The sequence below is a fragment of the Chroicocephalus ridibundus genome, chromosome 29, assembly GCF_963924245.1.
Source record: "Chroicocephalus ridibundus chromosome 29, bChrRid1.1, whole genome shotgun sequence".
Classification (NCBI taxonomy): Eukaryota; Metazoa; Chordata; class Aves; order Charadriiformes; family Laridae; genus Chroicocephalus; species Chroicocephalus ridibundus.
Window position 1 is genome coordinate 61,408 of NC_086312.1, and position 23,793 is coordinate 85,200.

The 23,793-nt window shown below is 55.1% G+C and overlaps 1 protein-coding gene across 1 annotated transcript in view; it reads left to right on the forward strand.

The window, feature by feature from the left end:
* Positions 1–23,793, forward strand: part of WIZ (WIZ zinc finger) — a 61,794-nt gene that overhangs the window by 17,505 nt on the left and 20,496 nt on the right. The window contains 2 exon segments of the mRNA XM_063318974.1: positions 18,658–18,712; positions 21,033–23,572. Of these exon segments, the coding sequence (XP_063175044.1) occupies positions 18,658–18,712; positions 21,033–23,572 (2,595 nt within the window).

Below are 23,793 nucleotides of genomic sequence, written 5' to 3' on the forward strand. Positions count from 1 at the left end.
GCCCATCCCAAGGTGCGTTTGCCAACCGCTGGGCCATTTCTTTTTTTTTTTATGGCCCGCCTTTGAACTCCGGCCAGAAAAGATATGCAAGTCATGAGACCAGACACCCAATGGAGGTGCAGCTCCTGCTAATCTTGCCTTAACTCTTCGGGACAGTCGCCGGTGCCTACATCCAGTGGCCTTTTCTGAGGTTTTTTGCGTGGGTGGGGAGCTGCCCCTGGAATCGTGGCTGGTTTCCAATGTTGTCTCCTTGCTCGCTGGCGTTGGGCTGAGTTTAAGCTGTTGGCTTTCAACTTCTCTTGACGGGGAGGTTGAGCTCACAGTCCCAGTAACCGTCCTCACTAATTACCGCTTCGTCAGCCTCTTAGCCTGCGAACGGTGCCAGGAAAGATGTCATGTTGTTGCCTAGCAAATAAATAATTGAATACTTGAGTCCAAGACAACAGGCAGGGCTTAGCTGGAGCTGGGACATGGAGTACAGTTGGAAACCCTAAAGTTGCATGGAAAAAACCCCACGCTACGTCTCCTCTAAGGCAGGGGTAACACAGCTCTCGGCCGTCAATCTCTTCCCAAAGGCTTTTGAGGTTTGTACCTTTCCACCCGTGCCGTGGGTAAGCACCAAAATAAGGATTTGATGGCAGCACGAGAGTTTGGTTGAGTGGTTGCTTGTGGTGTTCCCACGGTGGGTGGGAAGGTGGGTCATGACATGGTCCTCAAACGTGCCACCAAGAGAACGGGGTGAGTGGTGTTGAAGGTGTTTTCTTGCCATGGGTGGTCTTCGGTAAGCCCAAAACCTGAACGGGCAAGGTCTGTGGCGAGGAGGGGTCCAGTCTGGTGGCCAGCAGTTCTCCTCGGCGTGCTGGGAGAAGGTTTCACGCCCGCGCTCAGTAGCGGTTGTCCAAGGCACGGAGCACCTGCCGTGCCTGTCTTTCGGTGTCTATAAATAACCTCCCAAATCCAGCACCCCCCGAGCAGCCTCTCTCCCCTGGGCCGTCGCTCGCGCTATCGGGGCCACGGTTTAAAAATAAGCCGGGGGCAACGCTGGGCAGGGCCGTGGATTCTCCTGCTGCCTTGCAAAGTAGGACATGGCCTAATCCTTCTCCCCCACTGGGCATTTATGGGGAGGAGAGGTTCTGTACTGGTGCAAACTTGGTTTTTTGGCCATGCAAAGCCAAGTTCTTGGTTGGGGTAAGTGGGATATAAACGTGTTGTGGCTGCGGTTTTGGGTTTCTCGGGGTGATTTGCTTCTGTCCTACAGCCCAGGCTGCTCTCCTGGCTACCAGGTATCTATAAGCCCTCAGCAAGTGGCCTAAATCTATTTTTTTTTTCTCAATATCGGGGGGATAAAAGCTATTCAGGAGCGTGTAAGAGATAAGTGGCTGTGGCAATGACCCCTTTTGCAAGAGGAAAACTGCTGCTGGGTCAAGCTGGGGATGGAGATACCGTAACCTTCTCCCAACCCCAGCAGAAATGAGCTAATGCTTCGGCACGAGGCCACCTTAATCCTTCTCTGGAGTTTGCTGCTGCTGAGAAAATGAAATTTGTGTTTGCACTGTGCCTCCTGCAGTACCGTGTCTGGCTGATTCTGTGGGGGGATAACAAAAAAAAAAAAGGGTTTTTTAAAGTATTTTAACAGCAAAAAGAGGACTAAAGAAAACATTGGTCCGTTACTTGATGAGGTTGGTCACCTCGTAGATAGGGGTGAAGATAAAAGAGAGACATTTCGTGCCTTCACCCCTGTCTTTAACACCGGTGACGGGCCCTGGGAGCCCCTGGCGTTGGGTTGGAGAACCACAACTGGGGGAGTGGTAAGCTCCCAGTTAACTTTGGACTTGTATGGGATTTGCTGCAGCAACTGCATGTACGTAAACCTACAGGTGGGATTCATCCCAGGGTACTGGGAGAGTTTCGCCGATGTGAGACCTTATCAAGGGTCTCGGGACTCTGGAGAGGTCCCAGACAACTGGAAGCTCGCAAATGTTATTCCAATTTCCAAGAAGGGCAAGAAAGACGACCCTGGTAATTATAGGCCTGTCGGTCTCGCTTCGGTGCCTGGCGAAATTATGGAGGTGGTTATTCTGGGAGGTATTGGAAAAACACTTGAAAGACGATGCAGTCATCGGTCAAAGCCAACATGGGTTCAGGAAGGGAAGGTCATGTCTCCCTAACGGAGTATCGTTTTGCGACAAGGTTCCCGGCCTCATGGATGAAGGGAAGGCAGTGGATGTGGGTCTGGGGGATTTTAGCAAAGCTTTGGATACTGTTTCTCGCAGTATCCTTCTAGCATAAAGCTAGGCACGGACACAACACCTTGGGTGAACAGTTGGCTGAAGGGTCAGGCTCAAAGAGTTGTAGTCAGTGGGGCAACATCTGGCTGGTGGCCAGTCACTAGTGGTGTTCTCCAGGGATTTTTCTCTCTTCAATGTTTTTATCGATGACCTGGCCACAGGAGTTGAGCGCACACTAAGTCAGTTTGCTGATGATACTAAATTAGGAGGAGGTGTTGATTTCCTCAAGGACAGAGGCCTCACGGAGAGATCTCCATAGAGCAGAGCACTGGGCAATCACCAACTCTGTGACACTGAACAAGGACAAATGACAGATTTGGCACCTGGGATGGTGTCATCTGGGATGTAGGTATAGATTTGGGGCCAAGAGGCTGGAGCGAAGCCTGCAGAGAGGATCTGGGGCCTTCGGGTGATGGGAGGCTCAATGGGAGTCAACGATATGGCCTCATGGCCAAAAGGGCCACCCATATCCTGGGGTGCATTAGGCACAGTATAGTGAACTGGTCAAAAGATGCGGCTGTCTCATGTCTTGGCGTGGCCTCACCTTGAGTCCTGTGGGCAGTTTGGGGCTCCACAATCTAAGAAGGATTTATAAGTATTAGAACACATCCAAAGGAGGGCAATAGAGATGGTGAAAGGAGTAGGGAGCAGTGGAGAGCTGGTCAACCTGAAGAGGAGACTGAGGGGTGACCTCGTGGCTGTCTACAACTTCCTCACGATGGGGAACGGGTTAGGAGGTGCTGTGAGAGGAGTTAGGAGGAGTCTAGTGAGAGGACCACGAGGCTTAAAGTTGCATCAGGTGAAGTTCAGATTGGCCATTAGGAAAGAGCTCTTCATGGAGAGGGTGGTCAAGAACTGGAAGGAGCTCCCCAGGCATGTGGTCGTGACCCCCAAGCCTGTTGGTGTTCAAGAAGCTCTTAAACTTCTTAGGTTGCCCTGTGTGGAGTCAGGAGTTGGGCTTGATGATCATTGTGGGTCCCTTCCAACCCAGAAGATTCAATGTCCTTGTGTCATCGGAACGCTGGTTTCAACCCAGCTGGTGCTTTGTGGTTTGGGGGAAAACTAGCTGGTTTTGAGACATTAATTTCTTGCTGCAGAAGCACGTCGTCCTTCTTGTAGGAAAACTGGTGGCACTTAGCCCATTTGGCTTTGTCTCTAGGGTGCAACATGGAGCTGAGCAGCTGCTTCCCTTCCTCCCTGGTGGTTTGTCCTCCTTGTAACCATGCTGTCTGATGTGTTACTATAGTTTTGGGCTGTCCACACGGTCAAAATCCTTCCTTTTCTTGCTGTGTCCTGAAAATTTGTGTGTCTGTGGGAAGAGACTTCTGGGTCTTGGCCATCAAAGACACCTAGATGTAGAAAAAGGGATTAATTTAAGGATGGAGGAGCTGGGACAAGTGTTTCTCCCCAGTTTGTACCAGATAGTCCCTGCAGAGATGTCCAAGCACAACCCCAACCCTAAACCATGGGTAGTGGCTGCAAATCTTCCCCATTTATCTCTGTTTCCCAGTAAGCGTTGCTGGTGGCTGGTCCCTTCTTGCTGATCCTGGGGCCAAGAGTCCTGCTTTTCCACCCTGGGGTCTTCCCTGGGGTGTGTAGGACACACACACACCACCCCCCCCCATTCTCCATATGGGATGATTGAGTGGAGGAAGGATCTCAGCAGCTTTTGGGGCTCCATCTCCTCGCTGGAGCCCGATGTGTTCTTGCCAGCCCCGACATGGGGGGTGAGATGCTGCCAGGCAAAGCCATCCAGCGATTCTCCGTCACCGCAGTAACACTTGGCACCGACGCTGTGCCAAGGTGGCCCCGAGATCCCGTGCTTGCGCCAAGGACTGACTCCAAGCTCTTGGCTGGGTTCGGGGAAGCATCCGCGCACGACAAGGCTCGCCCATCAACGTCGCGTGCTCTCCGGAGCGCGCCGGCACGTACGCCAGGATGATTAATAAGCTTTCCCAGGTCTTCGCGGCCAACGGTGGGGTTTGGTAATCGTAGAGGACAGCTCGTTACAGGCTGACAGCAATGAAAAGTGAGAAGACGATCCCTCAGGAGCCTTCCCCGTGGCTTTATAGCATCCAAAACAGCCTTTGGGGATCTTCTCTCCGGCTAACATTACAGGTACAAAAGAGCTGAGCCTTGTGGCTTTTCCCCATCGTTGCTTTTTAGGTGATAAAAACCCTGTTTTAATGATGGTGAAGCCCAAACCTGCCGGCAGATGGAGGGGGAAAAAAAAGTTGATGAGGGACCCGGAGCGAAAAAGGGGACGGTGATGTGAATCGCCTGCATTCATGGCCGGTAAAAAACACTGTCACTTTTATGGGAGCAGCCGAAATCCGCTGGAAATTTAATAGAGATGGATCCAAACAAGATGAGCTTGCAACAGAGTCTGGATGCCTTTCAAGCAGCTTGGAGAGAAACTCTTCTTTCATTAGATGCTGGATGTGTCCTCTGCTGACGAGGAAAGTTTTCTGCCGCCCCGTCACATAAATCTTGCTTAAAGCTGGATGGAGCAGAGCAGGATCTAGAGGATGAATTTGCTCGGAGGCCTGATAACTCTTTAAGGGAAATAAATAAAAAAAAAAAAGAAAGAAAGGTTTTCAAGGATCGGCTTGGAATCGCCTCTGAAAAGGCTCAATTTGGGCTCTTAGCGGCGGGTGAAAGACTTGAATGGAGGGCTGGCACCCTCGGGCAGTGCTCTTTCTCGCTCGCTTTTGTTTTTAAAAGGCTTGGTAATGGGGGAAATGCAGAATTGGAAACACCTCGGGTAGAAAATAACCCTGTTAAAACAGGTATTTGCGGAGGGAGGTTCCTGCTTCGGAGCCCGGTGCAGATGCTGGATGCAGGACCCTCAGCGTCCCTCCGAGAGGGACCACGGCGCTCGGGACAATCCTCATCCCACCAGATATGAGGGTACGGCCGGGGAAGCCCGAGGGTTTTAGGCGGTGAAGGAAGGGCCGGGTTTTTACGGAGCGTCCCCCAGCCGGTCCCTCGGCTCGCTTGAAAATACTTTGGGAGATGGTTTGGGGCCGTGCCAGCGCGCTCGGGGTTGTAGGAGGGATGGTTGAGGAGAGCTCGCGAGAAAGGCGTCTCTTGGGAGGGGGGTTGGGAGTCTTTAGGGGGGGCTTCAGATGTCTTTTGGGGGTTTGGAGGTCTCTCGGGAGGGAGTTTGGAGGTCTCTTTGAGGGGGGGGGGCTTGGGCGTCTCTTTGGGGAGGTTTTGGGCATGTCTTTGACGGGGGGGTTGGAGGTCTCTTGCAGCGGATTGGAAGTCTCTTGGGTGCGGGGGTTGGAGATCTCTTAGGGGGATTGGAGGTCTTTTGGGGGGGTTTGACGTTTCTTGGGGGGGTTTGACGTTTCTTGGGAGGTTTTGGACATCTTTTGGGGGGAGTTTGGAGGTCTCTTGGGGGGGTTGGCTGTCTTTTGGGGGGGGGTTGGCCATCTTTTTAGAGGGGGGGCATAGAGCGAATGCCTTCCCTGCCCAAAGCAGGCAGCAGGCGCTGGGGAGCAATTAGCATTTGGGAGCTGGTGTTGCGGCTCCAACACATTCAAACCTCAGCGCTTGTTTTCTGAAGCCCAGGAGGGTTTTACCGGGGGGGGGTTTCTGGGCTCAAAGCAGGAGGTTTTGGGTTCGGTATTGCCATCCCGGGGCAAAACGGGGATGGTGCTGTCCTGAAAGGTGCTGTGGGCCGAGTATCTTTGACGCGAGTGATGCTGAGAGGTGACGGTATGGTCCAGGCGCGGCGGGTGAAGGAGCAGCATCTTCCCCCCCGACACCGTGCAGGTCGTAGGATCAGCCCCAAATTTGGGGTTCCGGGTGTCCGTCCTTGCCCCACAATCTCATCCCGCTTCTGCGGGAGCCTCGGAATTACCACCGGAGCCTGAAATCATGCAAACCTCCACCGTTTGCAGTATTGCGGGAAGTCTGCATCGCTCTGGAGGCAGGGAGGAAGCCCTCAAGCCTGTCTGTCGGGCTCGTACCACCAACTTTTGCCTTTTTCTTGAAGGAAACACAGCCCAAAGCTTTGCCTTGCAGCACTTGGAGCGTTTCGGACGGGTCTGGACTCTGCATCCCCCCCCCCGGCCCCGGCGCTGGGAGCTGGGCGCAGCTCCGGTGCATCCCCCCTGGGCTCTGCGAATACCCCAAGAGCTGAGAAAAACCCAAGTATAACTCACGTCCTCTGGCCAAGGAGCGTGGAGAAGCTGGGAATAAGAGCGAAGCTCCTCGCTGGGAAAGTGTCGGGTTCCCTCTCGGCCGTGCCAAACTAAACAAGCCACGCTGTTCGTCTGCTCGCAGCAGAAGAGCTGGTTTTCCCTGTGGCAGCCCTTCCTCGCACCTGTTTCGCTTTCGCTTAATCTCACTCATACGCCACCGACGAAACCCCCCCCGTGCAGGGTCTCGGCACGGACTCCTTGACCCCGTCGCATGCAGGGTTTCGGGGAGAAACCCGGGGGGATTTTTTTTCCACCTCGTTAGATTTGCCGGAGGTTTTCCAGCGGGGGAGCAGATGCCTGGGGAGCGAGTTCAAGCTGCTGACAACGGGCTGGCTTTTCTCCGCTGCCTTTAGAAGCCGTCGGTGAACTGCAGGTTGCAAACCACAGCTATGTAATTTTTTTTTTTTTCTTCTATTTTTTGGTGTTTTGTTGGTTTTTGTTTTTCCCCCCCGACCACACCGTTGGTGACTCACAGCTCCCATGTGATCGCCGAGTGCAGCAGGTCATCCGTCAGCCAGCTAACGAGCTTCCCATCCCATTGCAGTTGATCCATCCCCGTCTCTCTTCCGATTCCTGGCTTTTTCTGCACGATGTCCCCATCCTTGTCCCTCGGGGTGCTGCTGCCCAGCTCTCCTCCGCATCGGGGACCTTTCTAATGCACCCTTTGGGGTCAGGAGCAGGTATGGGACATCACCGGCGGATGCTTGGGCTCTCCAGGAGACTCTTTGGCGCAACCCCTCAATGCTTCCTTCTCTGTTGAGTCTTTACCCTCATCGATGTTTTTTCCAGTGGCCTTCATGATCTTCTGTAGATCTTCCTCTGCGTTCATGGGTCCTGCTGGGTTTTACGCTGCTATGATGCTTCTCCTTCTCTATCTTGAGTAGGTTGGACCCACGTGGTCTCCAAAGCCCTCGTTGTTGGGTTGCGGTGGCCAAAACCATGGTGGAGTGCGTCTGTGTCATCCCCCCCTGTCCCCCCCGAGGTCTCTGGGCTGCGGTGGGGATGTCTCCTGGCTCCGGCAGTCGTGGAAGGGTGCGGCCCTTCCTCTGGGCAGACGGCTCGTCCTCTCCTGGCTCCGCTCTTTGGCTTGCAGACCTGCAGGTTGGCCTCTTTCTTGGAAAAGAAACCGCCTGTCGCTGCGCAGCTGTTTCTGAGAAGATGACGGTGCCCAGATGGTCGAGCTTTGGGAGATACAAATTTAATGTCGTCTTCTGGCCACCCTTGGGGTGGTCCTGGCAAGTCGTACAAGGGCTGGAGGGACTGCGCTGTCCTGGGAGAGTTGAAGGGAAGCGTTCGAAGCTGTGGTTTGGCTCACCTCTAGACACTTAACATCTCCTTTCCACCCTGGTGGGACTTCTGCGGCCCTCGGTGACCAGTGAGATGAGGCACCTCATCCCTGGCTTCATCTTTTTCCTCCTCGACCAGAGCTCAACAGCAAGACCCAGTGGAGGGGCTTTGGTGGGCGAGTGAGTCGCCCCGTGCTACTCTTCTCTCGGGTGGAGATGTGCCGGTGCTTGTGGTGGGATGGGTGCCAGAACCTGCCGTGTCTCCTGCACGTCCATGTTGAGGTCCTGCTGCTCCAGCTTGGGCATAATGCTGGCCCCGTGCCGGGTCAGCGCCTCTGATTAAACCTCAGTAGAGTCCTTCATCCAGATGTTTATACGAAGTCTGTGAAATCGTGGCAGGCTCTCGCTGACCATAAACATCCCGGGGAGCGGAGCCAACATCTCGAGATGTGTCATGCTTCCTACGGCTCCGTCTTCCAGAAGCGCGCGGGGCTTCCTGAGCTCTGCTGACTCGGGCAGCTTGAACCCAAGCCCATGTGCACGAGCCAACAGGCGCTGGCTTAGTTTAATTTAGGGGTTTTTTTTTTTTGCTCCAGCGTAAGCAGTTTGCTGAAACCCAGCTGTCCCCGGGGGACCCCTGCCCTCTCGGTGTGAAAACTTGGGTGCCGTCTTGAGAATGGACAGTGGCGGTGGACGGGTGATTCTTTATTTCTGAGCTGGACACGAGGATCTCTTGGGTGATTCTTTGTTTCTGAGCCAAAACACGAGGATGTCTCGGAGGATGATGAGCTTGGGGAACGGTGTTTCAGCAGGAGGGTTGTTGCTCTTATCGGTCATGAGCACTGGGAGAGAAGTGTTTGGCTTGAGCGTAAGTGGCCGGTTGGCACCAAACCGGTGCCAAATCTCCAAATTTTGCATCCCAGGAGCGACAAATGCGGCTGACGAGCACACGGCGAAGATGTTGCATCCCACAAAACATCTGCTTGGCACCCAGGGATGGCCCATGGAACAACCCGGGGCTCACTGGATAACACAGAGGTCCCATCTGGAGAGGTTCGAGCGGGTTTTTGTAGGGATGCAACACGCACCGATCTGTCGGGACCGGCAAGAACAACCTCCGGAGCCGTCGGAGGGAGCGTGCCCAGGCACAGCCGAGCTGAGACACGTGTGCCCGCTCCGCGTTTCGAGGGGAAGAGCTGAGCTTGGGCACGACAGCGATGGCAGGGAAATCCTGCGCGGCGAGAGGCGAGCGAAGGAGGACGAGGGCTGGTGGCGTTGGAAAAACCCCCTGTGGAAAATGGGTGCTGGTGGGCTTGGAGCCGTTTGGTGTTTTTCTGTGTCCGTGATGCATCGTTTGGCCTCGTCGCCCAAGCGGGATGCTGGAAAGGGACCTGGGGGGTCTTACAAGCCTTTTTCCGAGCGGACGGGTTGCCGGGACGAGCCGGAGCTCGCTGGGGAGCTGAGTCAGCACATCCAGCGCCCTCCCCTCGCAGCCGTGACCGTTCCCCACCTCCGTCTGCTGCAGAGACCACTTCCTGAGCAGGCGTTGCCTTTCTAACTGCTCGAGGGAGAACCGGTTGCGATAGCGAGGACAGGATAACCCCAAACTGCCGCCCGTGATGGAGGCGAGAGGGACCCGCTCGTCCCCGAGCGCGTGGTAGGACGCGGGGCCACGCGCCCACGGTCTCGCATGGGGTTTTGGGGTCTGCGGTGGCCGGGCAGGGTGAAAACTAAATCCTAATTTGCATCTAGAAACCAAAGAGAAGACCTGGTGGATGGAATCGACTGGGCGAGAGGAGGGTGGAAACCCATGGGCTTGATTTTAGGGGAGGGAGGAGCCGGACAGGGAGACCGGTGCTTGTCCCAAAGCCCATCCCTTGGGAAGGATGGGAGCTTGCTGGTTGCTTCAAGGTTTCTTTGAACCCGCAGCCATCCCCGCGTGTTGCTGGTGGGTGGAGAACGCAGGGCGGCTTTGGCCCAGAGCTGACGTGGTCTCCGTGGTCGTCCCCTATGGGAAACATCTGCGTGTTTGTCCTTGCTCCACGGGTGTCGGTTGTCTTAAAATTTTCTAGTAATGCTGATACTGGAGCATTGCTATTTTTAGTAGTGCTTGGAGGTCCGTCTCTCCTGCTCTGGAGTTCCTGGTGGTGTGGTTTCTCTTTCCAAGAGCTCTTTGGGCTTTGTGGGACCAGGACGTTGTACCTGTCCTCCACGTTGTCCTGGTCTCTCCCCATAGCCTTGGATTTCCCATGGGGCAGCAAGGAGAGCTGGTCCGTGACCCATCCGCCGTCCTGACCTGCCCCTCCAGACGCTGAGTCACTTTATGGCCCCCCAGCCCCTTCCCGCGCTGCCATTTGCAGACGATGCTCCTGTGCTCATGGGGCTTCCCATGGAAATCGCTTTGGGAATGGAAATGGGATTTGATTCTTTTGTTTTACTCCCCAAATCAGGCACTTGCTGAAGTGAAAGGCAGGAGGTTTTGGCTCCTCCTGCACCAAAATCGCTTTACCTTCTGCCTGAACAAGGCTTTGGGAGGTCTCTGAGCGCCCGCCAAAGGCTGCGGCTCCTTGACATTCGGTTGTTGGGGGATGGTTTGGTTGTTTGTGCCCAGATGAATCCTGGGAACAGGCAAAGAGCAGTGAGCGCAAAGCCTTTATGAAGCTGGGGAAAGAATATTTGGGCTGCTTCTTATTTAGCCTCAACATCTTTTTGGGTAGAAAAGGGGATTTGGGTTGGCGAGCTGATGCCAAAGCAAGAGCAGGTTGTCTAGCTTGGAAGACCTCCAAGAACGGAGGTGCCATGGTGTCTCTGGGTGGCCGTTCTCCATCTCCACATACAAAACGAACCCAAGGAGGAGACCGAAGGATGGGAATCGTGCTGATTCCCAGCCTCTCAAATGCCTTTTGGATGTCTTGTACCCGGCCTCTTTCGGTGGAGAGATCCCGCATGAGTCACCGCGTTGAGATAAGCGTCAAGTCGTGGAGGAGGAGAGCTCTGACCTGCTTCTCTGGCAGCCGGCTTTGTCCCTCCCTGGAGATATCTGCAGTCCTTGTTTTTGAGCCCAATCCCGTCTTTTCTGGTACTTCTCCACTGAAACGGCTCAAAAAAAAAAAAGAGCCAAGCCAGCACCGGGGATGGCTGGGATGCGTGGTCCAACGGGATGGATGGGACCACTCACTGCACTGGTTGCTGTGGTTTTTGAGCTGGTCTAAATTCATGCTGCCTATACCCTGCCTGCACAGTCCTGCCTCCTCTTTTGGGTCATCTCCAGCACTGCTGAGCGGGTCAGGGAGCCAGAGGGACCATTTACAGGTGTCTCCGCTCATACTGGGATTACTACAGTGAGTCGATGGTTGAATAATTTGATGGAAGGTGGCACTGGCGCAATTAAAAATGTGGCATCCTTTGGCTGGGGAGCACCGAGCTGCACCCGTTCAGGATGTTCTTGCCCCTGCGTTGGGTTTTTCACCTCGTTACGGGGCTGGACATCGTTCTTTCATCAGCAGAGTCTGCTTCACTCCCTCACAGTGATGATATGGAGTCCTCCAGGCTCAGTTGGTGCCCCCAGCTGAGCAAAGTCCCAACCCAGGCAGCTCCTCCCAGGCCAGAGAGGGGGTTAAAACACGATCAGCTCCCAATGGTGGGTTATTCATCCCCCTGCGACGAGCTGATCCCCTTGTGTGCAAGCCTGCAGCGTTCATCTCCTGGGACCAGAGCAGATGCGTTGGGGACATAAGTGTTTATCTGCCCCGTTCTTTGTGGACTGCTGTCGCTTGGGCCCTTTGCCACGTCTTTTCATAGAATCGTGGAACGGTTTGGGTGGGAAGGGACCTTAAAAACCCCCCAGTGCCACCCCCTGCCCTGGGCAGGGACACCTCCCACCATCCCAGGTTGCTCCAAGCTCCGGCCAACCTGGCCTTGAACCCCTCCAGGGATGGGGCAGCCACAGCTTCTCTGGGCAACCTGGGCCAGGGGCTCACCCCCCTCACAGCCAAGAATTTCTTCCCCAGATCTCATCTCAGTCTCCCTCTTCCAGTGTAAAACCCTTCCCCCTCGTCCCACGGCTCCCCTCCCTGATCCAGGTCCCTTCCCGGCTTTCCTGGAGCCCCTTTAGGGACTGGAAGGGGCTCCGAGGTCTCCCCGGAGCCTTCTCTTCTCCAGGCTGAACCCCCCCAGCTCTCTCAGCCCGGCCCCACAGCAGAGGGGCTCCAGCCCTCCCAGCATCTCCGGGGCCTCCTCCGGCCCCGCTCCCACAGCTCCGTGTCCTTCTGCTGTTGGTGCCCCAGGGCTGGAGGCAGCGCTGCAGGGGGGTCTCCCGGAGCGGAGCAGAGGGGCAGAATCCCCTCCCTCCTGTGCACTTTCCTGCCCGTGCAAAGTCCAGCAGCAGAAATAGCAGCACCTGGATGCTGGTTGCGCAACCCTGGGCATTTCCAGCCCTTAAATACACAAACTTCCAGCACCCTGTGCCTGCAGAGGGGTGAAGGGACCCGTATCGTTCCCGGGAAGCCCAAGCAGAAGTGAACACGGAGCTGTTGGTGTCGCGTGAACGCAACGGCGCCGTCCCCAGCTCCGTCAGCAGCCGGCTAAGCCCGAGTCAGATGAGACACGATGTGCTGCCAGCACGCCGTGCTTTGAAGAGCTCCTGTCCTCAAGGTCACCTGCCCGCAGGCTTAGGAGCGTCCTTAAATCCTGCCCTGAACCTGCCAACGCCGCGTAAAGGAGAAAGAAATGTGTCCCGTTTCCAACTGCAAACGGCCGAGAGCTTTCATCGGAGCAGGACCCAGAGCTACGTGCGGGAAAACTTGACCCCAAATGCGCCCGTTTTCAGGAGGAAACATGAAATTCTCTGGCCAAGCCCTCCCGCAGCAAAGCCTGTCCTGACGCCAGCTCGTCTGTATTCAGGAGCACAAGCAAAATCTCCAGCTTGGTCCTGGCAAGCCGCAGCAAAGGGTCGGAGAACGCGATCGTCTCGTCTGGCTCCGGGGAGAACGTTCGGATGCTGGCGTGAGACCGTGGGTGGAATGATTTCTGCTGGAGAGGGGCTATTGCAAGCACGGAGCGATGCTGGGCTCCTGGGGCGGAGGAGTAGTGTCTACCCCATGGATTTGGGGCAGGAATACGCTTGAAGAGCTTGAATCTGGCACGGGTGTCCACCCAAATAGCTCCATGCTGAGCCCAACATGTGCAGAGCACCCACGTTCCTCATCCAGGTGCTTTCAGTGGACGGGGGGATGCTGGGGTGCCAGGGGGTCGACTTCTCTTGTGCAAGGGAAAAGCTCTGCCGTGGAGCATCTCGTGGTGTTCAGGCAAAGCCTTTGCCTTCACGTGGGAGCTGTTGGCCCTGTTTAGGGTGGGTTGGAGAAGAAAGAGCTGCTGGTTGCACCCTCTTTTGTAGGATTTCCGTGTTTTGTTTCTCCTGTCATCTGCTCTCAGCCCGGAGCCGCATGCTGGTGTCCGGAGGTATCAGGATTGCCGAGCAAAAGTTACCGATGGTGCCTTTGCCCACCAAACACCACTGTTTGCACTGCAAACACAAGCCTGGCTCTGGTTGGACCTGCCGTGTCTCTGCCAGCGTGGATGCGGTCTTGGAGAGGTCGTCTTGCATGACTGCTTTGGGCCGGAAGAGCCAAGCTTGGGGCCATGGGATGGATTTGGAGATGGGCTGGGATATGGGAAAGGAAGCTCCTGCTTCCCTGCATTTCCAGTGAGCTTTCAGGGAGCTAAATATTTCCTACGGTGCTGGGGGCTGAAAGACCCTCCCCTCCATTTCTTGGCCATCGTGTAGGCCCAGGTGGCTGGACAAGAGGACAATGGCCTCAAGTTGCGTCAGGGGAGTTTAAGGTTGGATATTAGGAAAAATTTCTGCACTGAAAGAGTTATCAAGCATTGGAAGAGGCTGCCCAGGGAAGTGGTGGAATCGTCATCCCTGGAGGTATTTAAAAGACGGGTCAACGTGGCGCTGAGGGACATGGGTTAGTGGTGGCTTTTGTCAGTGTTAGGTTGATCGTTGGACTCGATGATCTGAAAGGTCCCTCCCAACCCTGACAATTCTGGTTTATGACTGAACGTTTCCAGTGTGAGATTCCTCATCGCGCTGGTAACAAACCCAACTCTGCGCCATCCGACACAGCAGAAATCCCCATGGCCGGGTTGGGTGGTAGCCGGCTGGTGAACACCCAGCCGCTCGGCTCCGGCACCGCCACGGCATGGGGACGCGGTGTTTTCCCACCAGTATTGAGCACGAATCCCACTGCGCGGGTCCATCTGCTGGGTTTTTTTTGGCACTAGCAGTTGCTGTCATGTTTTTGGACCACGAAAGGTGACGTGTCGAGTCCAATTTATATATTTTTTTTTTCCCCGGTTATTTACAATATGCAGAAGCTGCATCAGCGATTCTTCTGGTACCTTTTGCTCTCAAATTAAACACCTGAGATGAAAGCGTGAGCCTGAAGTAGGAGCGAGTTTTTAATTCCAGAGCTAAATCATGCCTTGCGACATCTTGCGTTACTCGGAAGATGACGCAATAACTCACCCCTTGCCTAATACCCTTGCTCAAATGGCAAGGTCCCTCAGCCTGGCTGTAGAGGAGATAAAATATCTCTTCTTGCCTCTCTTTTCAGTTTGTTTAGACAGGCTAGAAAAAAAACCCCTAAGCCTGGGTGAGCCTGTTTAGGCTCAGTGAAGGCTTTTTGAAGGTGATCAGCTGGTTTTGAGGGCTTTTTGGAAGCCTTCAGATTGCTTGGAAAAGCGGTCTTGCAAATTCCTGGCCGATTTGCTCAATTTTTGATTTCTGACGAGTTCAGTTTTGGTTTAATCCCAGTCTTCGCCCTCTGGAGGAGCCTGGTTTTTTTCCTCTCTTGGCTGGAGACCAGTTCACCCCATCCTCGGACCGATGGCCTTTCGAAGTGCCGGTCCTTCTATAGCGGGAACCCAGCTGATCTGGGAGGCACTGGAGAGCTTGAGTTGGAGCTGAGTCTCCCTCCTCATCCTTTATCGCTGAGATAAGAGATGCGGAAAGCACGTGGAGGTCAGGTGGGTGTCCTGCTTCTCGTCTTGGAGGATTGTATGGAAGGGAAACCTTCTGTTGGTGTTCAGCGGGTGGAGCTTTACACAGTTTGAAGTTTGGGAAATAATAGTATTTTAGAGTTTTCTTTAAGTCTCCACTGCTTTATGCCCTTTTAAACTGTCACTAGACCTCTTTTGGGAGCTGCGTAGAAAACTTCCAGGAGAATGGAGTTTCTTGAGTGAACTCTTCAGAAGGGAGATCCTCTCCCTGTTTCAATTTGGCCTAGGATCTTGATGGAAACTGCCATCCAAAAGACCTCTTTGCTTTAGACTCTTGAACTTCTTTGGGCTTTTAATCCTAAAATTACAGAATAATTGGGGTGGGAAGGACTCTCTGGAGGTCTTCATCCCATCCCTGTGCTCAAAGCACAGCCAGCTTCCAAGTTAGGTTGCTCAAGCCCCATCAAGTTGAGTTTTGAGCATCTCCAAGAATGGAGATCCCCCCACACACACACCTCTGGCCTGTCCTAGAGCTGTCCCGCTCTCGCAGGGAAGAGTTTCCCATGTTGTGACTTCCTCGTCCTCTCATTGCACGTGTCCGGGAGGAGTTTGGCTTAGTCTTCTCTACATCCTCCACTTAGTGGCTGTAGTCAGCACCTTCATGCTCTCATCCTGACGCAGAACGAGCCCAACTGCCTCAGCTTGTCTTTATCCATCACGTCCTCCAGTCTACGATGATCGGGGACCTTCATTGGGCTCGTTTTGTTGGATGTTGGATCTGTCAACGTCTCTGTGACCTCCTGACGCAGCAGGACAACCTTACTAATTATCACAGCTGCCATTCGGTGTGTCGTTAGTCTTAAAATACGCGTTGAGTAGCTCTGGGACAAAACAAACCCAACGCTTTGTATAGGAAGCATCTGCCGTATGAAGAGCGGTGACGTGGAAAAGCACCTGGTGCATCCTGGTGGTTTTTGGGGTGGTGGGGAAGGTTTAGGTGAAATTTTTGCACCCTAATAGATGATTGAGTGTCTTGGGCATGCCGTTAACATCTGCTTATCGACTCTGACAGCCTCGATGAGCCGGGGCTCTTTCAGCTCTTCTGGAGATGTTGGTATTTCTCAATCTGTGACCTTTGAAACATGTCCTGTAATTAACCATCGCCGAATTTATCTAGAGGTGGGCGCGCCACATCTGGGAGAGCTCCTGGTCTCTGCATAACCTCTCCCGTGCTGGGCAACTCACAGGTTTTCCCTTCTCTCTGGCTTTTTGTGTGTTTTGGCCGCGGGTTCGTGCGATGGCTCGATTTTGAAAGTGTCTTGATGTCCTGGCCGGGCTGCTTTAACTCTTGGGATAGAGGAAAAACAGAGAGGAGAGACCCATGGCCTCAGTACGAGGGTGTTTGACCTCTCGAAGGGAAAGACCGTGAGCTCAAAAATGAATTCAGATTGGCCGTGCTCTCTCGGGAGACGCTGGAGCCACGCTCCTGTGGTTAGAGGAGTAGCTCTTGCTGGATTACCATAGAGGGTAAATTTGAGCCTCCTAAGTCCAAGACATTAAACTCCCTCATCTCTCGCTGTTTCCAAGAAACCAGGATTTGCAGGGAGTGCAGTTACGTGCTCATCAGGAGAAAGATAAATCACCGCGTGTTTTCCTCTAAAGGAGACAGTTTCTAAAAATAGGAGCCGTGCCGGAGCTCTGGAGAACAAAAGAGTCCCTGGAAGGCTCCTGCCACCGTCCTTTCTCGGCGGTCGGTGCTTTCTGCCCCTCTCCATCCAGGCGCTGGGGGTTTACGGATGTGTTTAAAATCTGCCGATTTGGGAGGGTTGGGGTATTTTTCCCCGTCCTTTTCCCTGACATTCCCGCCCCGGCTGCTTGGTGACTCAGGCTTTCCTGAATGAACGCTGACGGTCTCCCATGGCCTCGGCAGCTCCGCCCTGGATCCCGCCGGCCTTTTCCGAAATGATTTTTGAACCCAAAAGGACCTGATTTGGGAACCGGGGACGTTGCCACCTCTCCGGGACAGGCTCTGAGGGTGCCGATGCCGGCTAAACCCCGGCGATGTTGTGGTCCCAGCTCTGCGTCTAGATGAAAGATCTCAAACCGCACCATCTCTGGATGAGATCTACACACCGGAGATGCTCAGCCTTAAAAATCTCGCCTCTAAGGTGGCTCACCTAAAATGGAAGGTCTGGAAGCCAACCCTGGCTTTTCGTGTCCCTCCTCTGCTTTCGGGGCAGGTCCTGCCCTGCCTCCCCCATCTCCATAACCAGCGTGGTGGCCTGAACACCACCTTCCTCCTGGTTTTAGGGCACGTAACCGGTAATTTATAGGATAAACACAAACCGTGAGCGGCTGCGTCCATCCCAGAGGGGATGGAGGTCAGTTTGGGCTGTCGAGGCTCTCCCAGGCTGAGCCCACGGATCGTTGCAGTGAAACCCATCTCCTTGGCCGTGTGTTTCCAAAGCGCTCCCCGTTGCCTTCCCGGGACGGGCAGCTTGATCCCGCTCTCTCTCATCTTTGCGTTCAGCATCAAAGGCTCGCGGGGTTGTTGGTCGGTGTCGGGGCGGGGGGGAGGCTGAGCTGCTCCTGGCACATCCCTTTTCTCCATGAGCCCCACGCGTGCTTGGTGCTGGCTCTGCACCCTCCATCAAGCCGTGGCCACCTCCTTCCCATGGCCTCCAGCTGATTTCCACCACACCGGTGAGCCCCAGGCAACTCTTGGGCGTCTGGACATCCCAAGATGATGATGATGATGATGGGAGGAGGGATGCAGGACAACTCCTTGTCCCAGCAGCAAGCTTGCTTGCCTGGGGCCGGGCTGCTGGGCTGCCGTGACCCAAGATGATGATGATGGGAGGAGGGATGCAGGACAATTCCTTGTCCCAGCAGCAAGCTTTGCTTGCCTGGGGCTGGTTCGCAGCAGGAAACAATGTGGGATTCACCCAGCGACGTCTTGGCTTCCCCAAGCTCCCAGCCTTGCCTGTAATAACAAGTGAGTCCCTGCTTTCCATACGGCCGGGACAGGCAACGCGTGGCCGGAGCAGGATGGAGGGAATCCGGCATGAGGAGTAAGACCCCCGTGTCCTTCCCTGAGCACAGCGCCACTGACGGAGCATCTGGGACGGGTAGGTTTGATCCAGACATCTTCATCGGACGCAGCCGAAGGTTTTCCTCCTCCTGAGGAAGGATGCGTCTGGGTCCGATATATCTCAGCGGACCCTGTAGATCTTCAGGAGGCATTTGCCTGTCTGTCGTCGCTGCCTGAAATCCTGCCTTGTGCCTTCTTGCGAGCGGGCTCGGAGGTGCTTTAGCCCAGGAGCCATCCCCGGGGGTTCGGCCAACACCGGAGCGAAGCAAAGCTCCTCCAAGCCCCAAACGATGCTCAGAGCAAACCCCGCGTGCTGGTCCCAGCGCAGGGCTGCACGTCGTCGCTGGGGAGGCTTGTGAGCCCCCGTCCGTGGCGTCGGGGGAACTGGTGGTCTTCACCTGGTGGATCAAGCCAACCCTTGTCCAGCTGCTCGGCCGCGGCGGCTCCGTGCCGGATACCTCGGTGGTGGGAGCGCGGCCAGCAGCGTGTGCATCTTCCCGTTAAACTGCTTAGCGGCAGGAACGATTATACATCAAATAGTTGCACACGGGATTAAACCCTCTTAAGTGTGGCTTGGAAATCCTCCCGTAATCCGGACCCGGCTGTAGGAGGGAAGGACGGGCAGCGGGAGCAGAGGGGGTTTTATCTGCTGGGAAAGCTTTTTTTTAACACGCACCAAAAAAAAAAAATAAAAAATTAAAAATCACTTCATTGCAAATTGCGTTGGAAGAAGCCTCGCTTGGGCACTGACCTTGGAGCTTTCCTCTCTGTTGCAGATGAGCCTGATCCTGCCCTCTCCGGTGCCGTGCCGGCTCACAGGACTGAACTCGGGTAAGTTCCCAAGGGACGCGGCAGAGCAGGGAGCACCCAGGAGCCCATCTCCCCTTGCCAACGGCGCTCCGGTTACACAAAGCCCCAAAATATCTCCCTGCCTGTCCCCGAAGAGGGTTGTCCCACCACCGAGGACGTCAGCAGGTCCCTCTAGAGCCGGCCAGCACGGTCCCCTCGCTGCAGAGCAGTGCTGGCTGCTCTAATTCGTCTCCTTTGTCCCGCTTCCCGACAAACCACCCGGCTTCTGCCTACCCCCGAGTCACCCCTCGGAGCCATCCCAGTTCCCCTCGGCACTGCTGGGGCCGTCCCTGCTGGGAGGTGGATGCTCGATTTGGTTGTGTTGGGTGTCCCGAAGCTGCCAAGGGGTGTCCCAAATAGCTCTGAGCACCCTGGAAAAGGCAGATTTAGGGGTGCCAGGCCAAGGCTCGCGCAGGGCAAGGGTCCTTGTCCCTCCTCGTGGCACCGGGGGACCCGGGCCTGGCTCAGCATCGCTCTCTGTCTTAGCCTGTTTAGCGACGCCAACCAATGCCCGGCACGTTTTAATGGGCTTATTTTAGTATCTGCTGGTGACTGATCCTTCCTGGGCCAGCGGTTTCCTTAGCGAGTTATTTTTAATAACGTTTGCAGGGTTTTACAGTGCATATGGGAATCGCATTTCCCTGATATCACGCCACGGACAATGGCGAGCCCGTCCTCCAGTCCGCGGTAATTTCTCTCCTGTTAAAAACAGGGAAAAGTTTGGAGCTGGGAGGGCGAGCGTGGTGAGGTGGGAGGGTCGGTTCGCCCCTGAACTTGGCTTTTTTCAGGAACAAGCTGGAAATAAATAGGTTTAAAAAGAAGGAGAGAGAGAGGGGCAGCGCGAGAACCGTGTGGAACTGGCAGCCCTGCTGTCTCCAACAAAGGCGCTTTGTTCTCCTGGCAGCACAACTTGACCCGTGAGATAGTGTTTTCCTGGCCTTGGAGCAGCTCCTTGCTTGAGGTCTCGAGTCACCGGGCTTCTCCGGGTGTCGGGCTCTGTGCTCCGGCAGGTTTCTTCCCTAGGGATGGTTTAGCACGGAGCAGGAGCCGGGATACGGCGGTTTGCATCCGGCTCTTGGCTATGCATTCATGCCACGGGTGCTGGGTAGAGGGAGAAGCCGGGCGTGAAGCTGGGTGTGGAGGACAAAAGCTGGGTCCCATCCTTAGGGCAGGGATGGGGACATGGATGCCCCAAGGCTGCTCGGCCCCGAACCCCCATGAAGCTGCCGTCAGGGTTCCTTGATCTCTTGGACCCCAGTTCAGAAGCCTAAATGTGGGGATCTGGTGCCCTTCAAGGCTCTCTGCTTCCCCACCAAGACTCCCACCACCCCAGCAGAAGGGCTTGAGGCTCTGTAGATCCTGGCTCCTAACTGTTGGTCCTGTGCCAGATGTCTCCAGTCCCTCGAGGCATCTTGGAGAACATCAAGTGCCTCTGTTGCACCCTCGTGGCCCTCACCACGTCCTTCCTTCCTTTCAGGAAAAAGCCTCCAAAGCCCAATGTAGGACTTTCCAAACCACCAGGCTGGGACTGCCCATGGGTGTGCTCGGCCCCTCTCTAACACCCAACACATCTTGGGTGCCGTGGTGGTACCCACAGCACTCGTCTGGGTGGCCTGGGGCTACCCAGCCCCACTGTAGAGCTCACCCCATGGAGGCTTTTATGTTTTCCAGCTGCTTGATGGTGTTCTCCGGCTTTAGGGCTCTTCCTGAAGGTTTGGAAGAGGATGGGGAGGAACCACCTTGATCCACCATGGTTTGGGGTCTCTGCACAGAGAAGAAAGGCTCCCCATTCCTGCTGTGGAGAGGGATCACCCAGGGACTTCCATTTAATCATGGAGACAAACCATCCTTTGGTCCCAGAGAATGTGTCCAAGCATCCCGAGGAGTTCGGAGGAGGGGAAAGGGAAGGAGAAGCAAAGAGTGGGGTGGAGCAAGGGGAAGATGACTTCTGGCCCAAGGCAGGAATGGGTGACGTGGTGATGGGAACCCAACGCTCCTGGTGTACCTGACATGAACATGGAAGAGCCATCACAGGGAGCAGGTGGAGCCATCGCTGAAACGAGCTTGGAGCAAGCTTAGGAGAAGATGCAGAAATGCTTCTAGCTGCCCATGGCCAAGGGAGGGTGTGGAGGGATGGCCTCGTTTTTGCCCCAAGTCTTTAATATTTGGGGCAATACGGGAGTTGCCGTGGAGCCCCCAGCTTGTGTCATGCTGTACTAGGTTCTAGGCCAACCCTTTTGTAAATGGAAATGTCGGTACAATCCCGTTAACCAGTTACTAACTCTCAAAAACTTATTTGCAGCTCCACGAATGAAGAACATTTGGAGTTCAAGAAGGCTTTGTACAGAACGGATGCCAGGAGCTCCCTAGACCTGCGAAACATGACCGTGTCCGGCAGCGTGACCTGGGACACCTCCGCGCTGGAGACGAGAGCGGGCGATGGGAGAGAAGAAAGCACTTTAGAGAGACTCTCTGGCTTGAAGGACTCAAAGGACGCGCGGTGCGTAAAGGAGTCGGCCTTCGCCGTGGAGCCCCAGGTTGTAAATACTGTGCAGGTGGATCCTGAGCAACTGGAGAGCGACTCCGAGGACCTGGATGGTGGCAAAGTGGCAGCAGAGACGCCCAGCCCTTGCGCTGGGGCATCGGTTGGCAGCGGGGAAGAGAAATATCTCAAAAATGAACCAAAGCAACTTGAAGGCCTCAGCAAAGAGCACTTAGATAAAAGCAAGAGGGGAATCCAGAGGGTCGACTGGATTTCTAGACCCAGCAAAAGCCCGAGTCCTCACTACAAAGACATAAGCAAGCCGACAGATGTAGCAACCAACTTGCCCTTTCGGGGACAGGCCGTGCGTGAAGTGCCTCCTCCGCTGACTCCGACGGTGTTCAGAAAAACGCTAAACCCTGTCCTCGGCAAGTCCAAATCCCTGGAGAGCTCCTCGTCCCACAGGAAGGGGCTGATGGTCGACTCAGACTTGGGCGAGATCAACCCACTCAACGCGGCCGAGTGGACAATCCAGAAGCCGGGCCTTCAGCTCGGCGCGGATCTTGCCGTCGGCAAACAGTCCTGGACGGTAAATGCCGAAGACTCGGTGGAGCGGATCCCATTGATGTCTCTGGAACCCGCTCCCTGCAGCTCCTATGACATCGAGATGCGGCCCTACGTGTGCAGCGTCTTGTTGGAGGAGCAGGGGAAGGAGGAGCTGGGTCCAGAGGAGGACCCTACGGTGTACACCTGCATCGAGTGCAGCATTTACTTCAAGAAGAAGGAACATTTGATGGATCACATGCTTCAGCATAATCGTGGACCAGGGAGGGACCAAGACAGAGATGCTTTGGGAGGACAGTGTCAGTTCTGCTGCAACGAGTGCGGATGGGCCTTTGGAGACCCCACGTCTTTGGAGCAGCACAAAAGGCTCCACCAAGAGTCTAGGGAAAAAATTATCGAAGAGATTCAGAAGTTGAACGAGTTTCCAGACGAAGGCCGGGAAGCCCGGCTGCAGTGCCCCAAGTGTGTCTTTGGCACCAACTCCTCCAAGATCTTTGTCCAGCACGCCAAGATGCACGTCAAGGAGAGGAAGGACCAAGGGGCAAAGAACATGAATCTCTTTGGAAGCGCGGGCAGCGGAGAAATACGGGATAGCCCCGTGCACGGCATCTACAAACACTTCAAACCAAATGAACACATGTCCCTGCAGATGCAGGTACCACCTCACGGCAGCGGCAAAGGGCTCAGCACCTGTATGCTCTGCAGCTTCCCGGCCCCCAACGAGAACATCCTCAAGGAGCACATGAAATACGCCCATTCCCACCTCTCCTGGGACGCGGAGGTGTATGAGGACGATCCCAATCAACCAGGAACTAGCAGAGATGCCTACAGCCCGGCCAGGCCAGGCCGGTTTGCAGAGACGGATTATTTCAGCAAAGCAGACCGGCTTTTCCCTCCACCTCCCCAAGAAAGCACATCGCATTACGAAGCGGTCCACGGTTTTGCCCTAAGTCACCCAAGGCTCGATAAAAGCAACGGGGCTAGTAAAAAGGACTACCAGACATCAGGGTTTCATGCCAGGAAAGCAGCTCCGTATGCTACCCCCCATAAAAACCTGGGGCTCTCCAGTTTTCCCTCGGCGAAAGCTTATTCCCAGTTTGCTCTGCGGCAGCTGAAAAAAAAAGCAGCGGCTCAGCACCTTGAAGGAGAAGGCGACGGTCTCAGGAGCCACCCGATGGGGCTGGAGGAGCTCAGGCACAAGTGGATGTTGGGCAGCGACGCTGGGAGCATGGAAGAGGAGATCTCCGCGAGCACTGAGATAGATCTGAGCGAGAACAGAGGCATCAAACCCGTCACCATCCCTCAAGCTGCCTTAGACCTCAAGAGGACGTTCAGAGACACCTTGAAAGCCACCGACTCTTCGATAGCTTCGGAGGAGCAGCAGCAGCAGTTGCGGATGATGGTCCCCATCGTCCTCCTGGAGGAGGTGAACCTGCACCCCAAGGCGACGAAACGGCCCCGGGGGAAGCCGTTCAAGAAGAAAACAACTCTCCCTTCCCAGGAATTCATGATGGAGGAACCCCTTCCCTTGGATATGCTCCTGTTGGACGCTCCTCTGGAGGGTCCTCTGGAGCTTGATGACCTCTTGGACTCCGACTCGCCCATGCTGAAGAACGAGGAGAGGAAATGTCCCTACTGCCCAGACAGGTTTCACAACGGGATCGGGCTGGCGAACCACGTGCGGGGCCACCTCAACAGGGTGGGGGTGAGCTACAACGTCCGTCACTTCATCTCAGCGGAAGAAGTGAAAGCTATTGAGCAAAAATTTTCCTTCCAAAAGAAGAAGAAAAAAGGTAGTATGTATTCAATTCACCATGCTTTCTATTTTCTTGGGTTTAATCGGTGGGGTTTTCTCCTCCCACCGAGAACTGGGTACGTATGGTGCTGTGGTCAACCTCAACCGTGGTGGCCACGGCGCAACCGGTGCCGTGCGGTTGTCTCAGGTGCAATAGCCCCCCCTTCCCTTCCTCGGAGCCCCCATCCAGGGGTTTTAGCGGCGGCGCTGACTCTCTGCCCT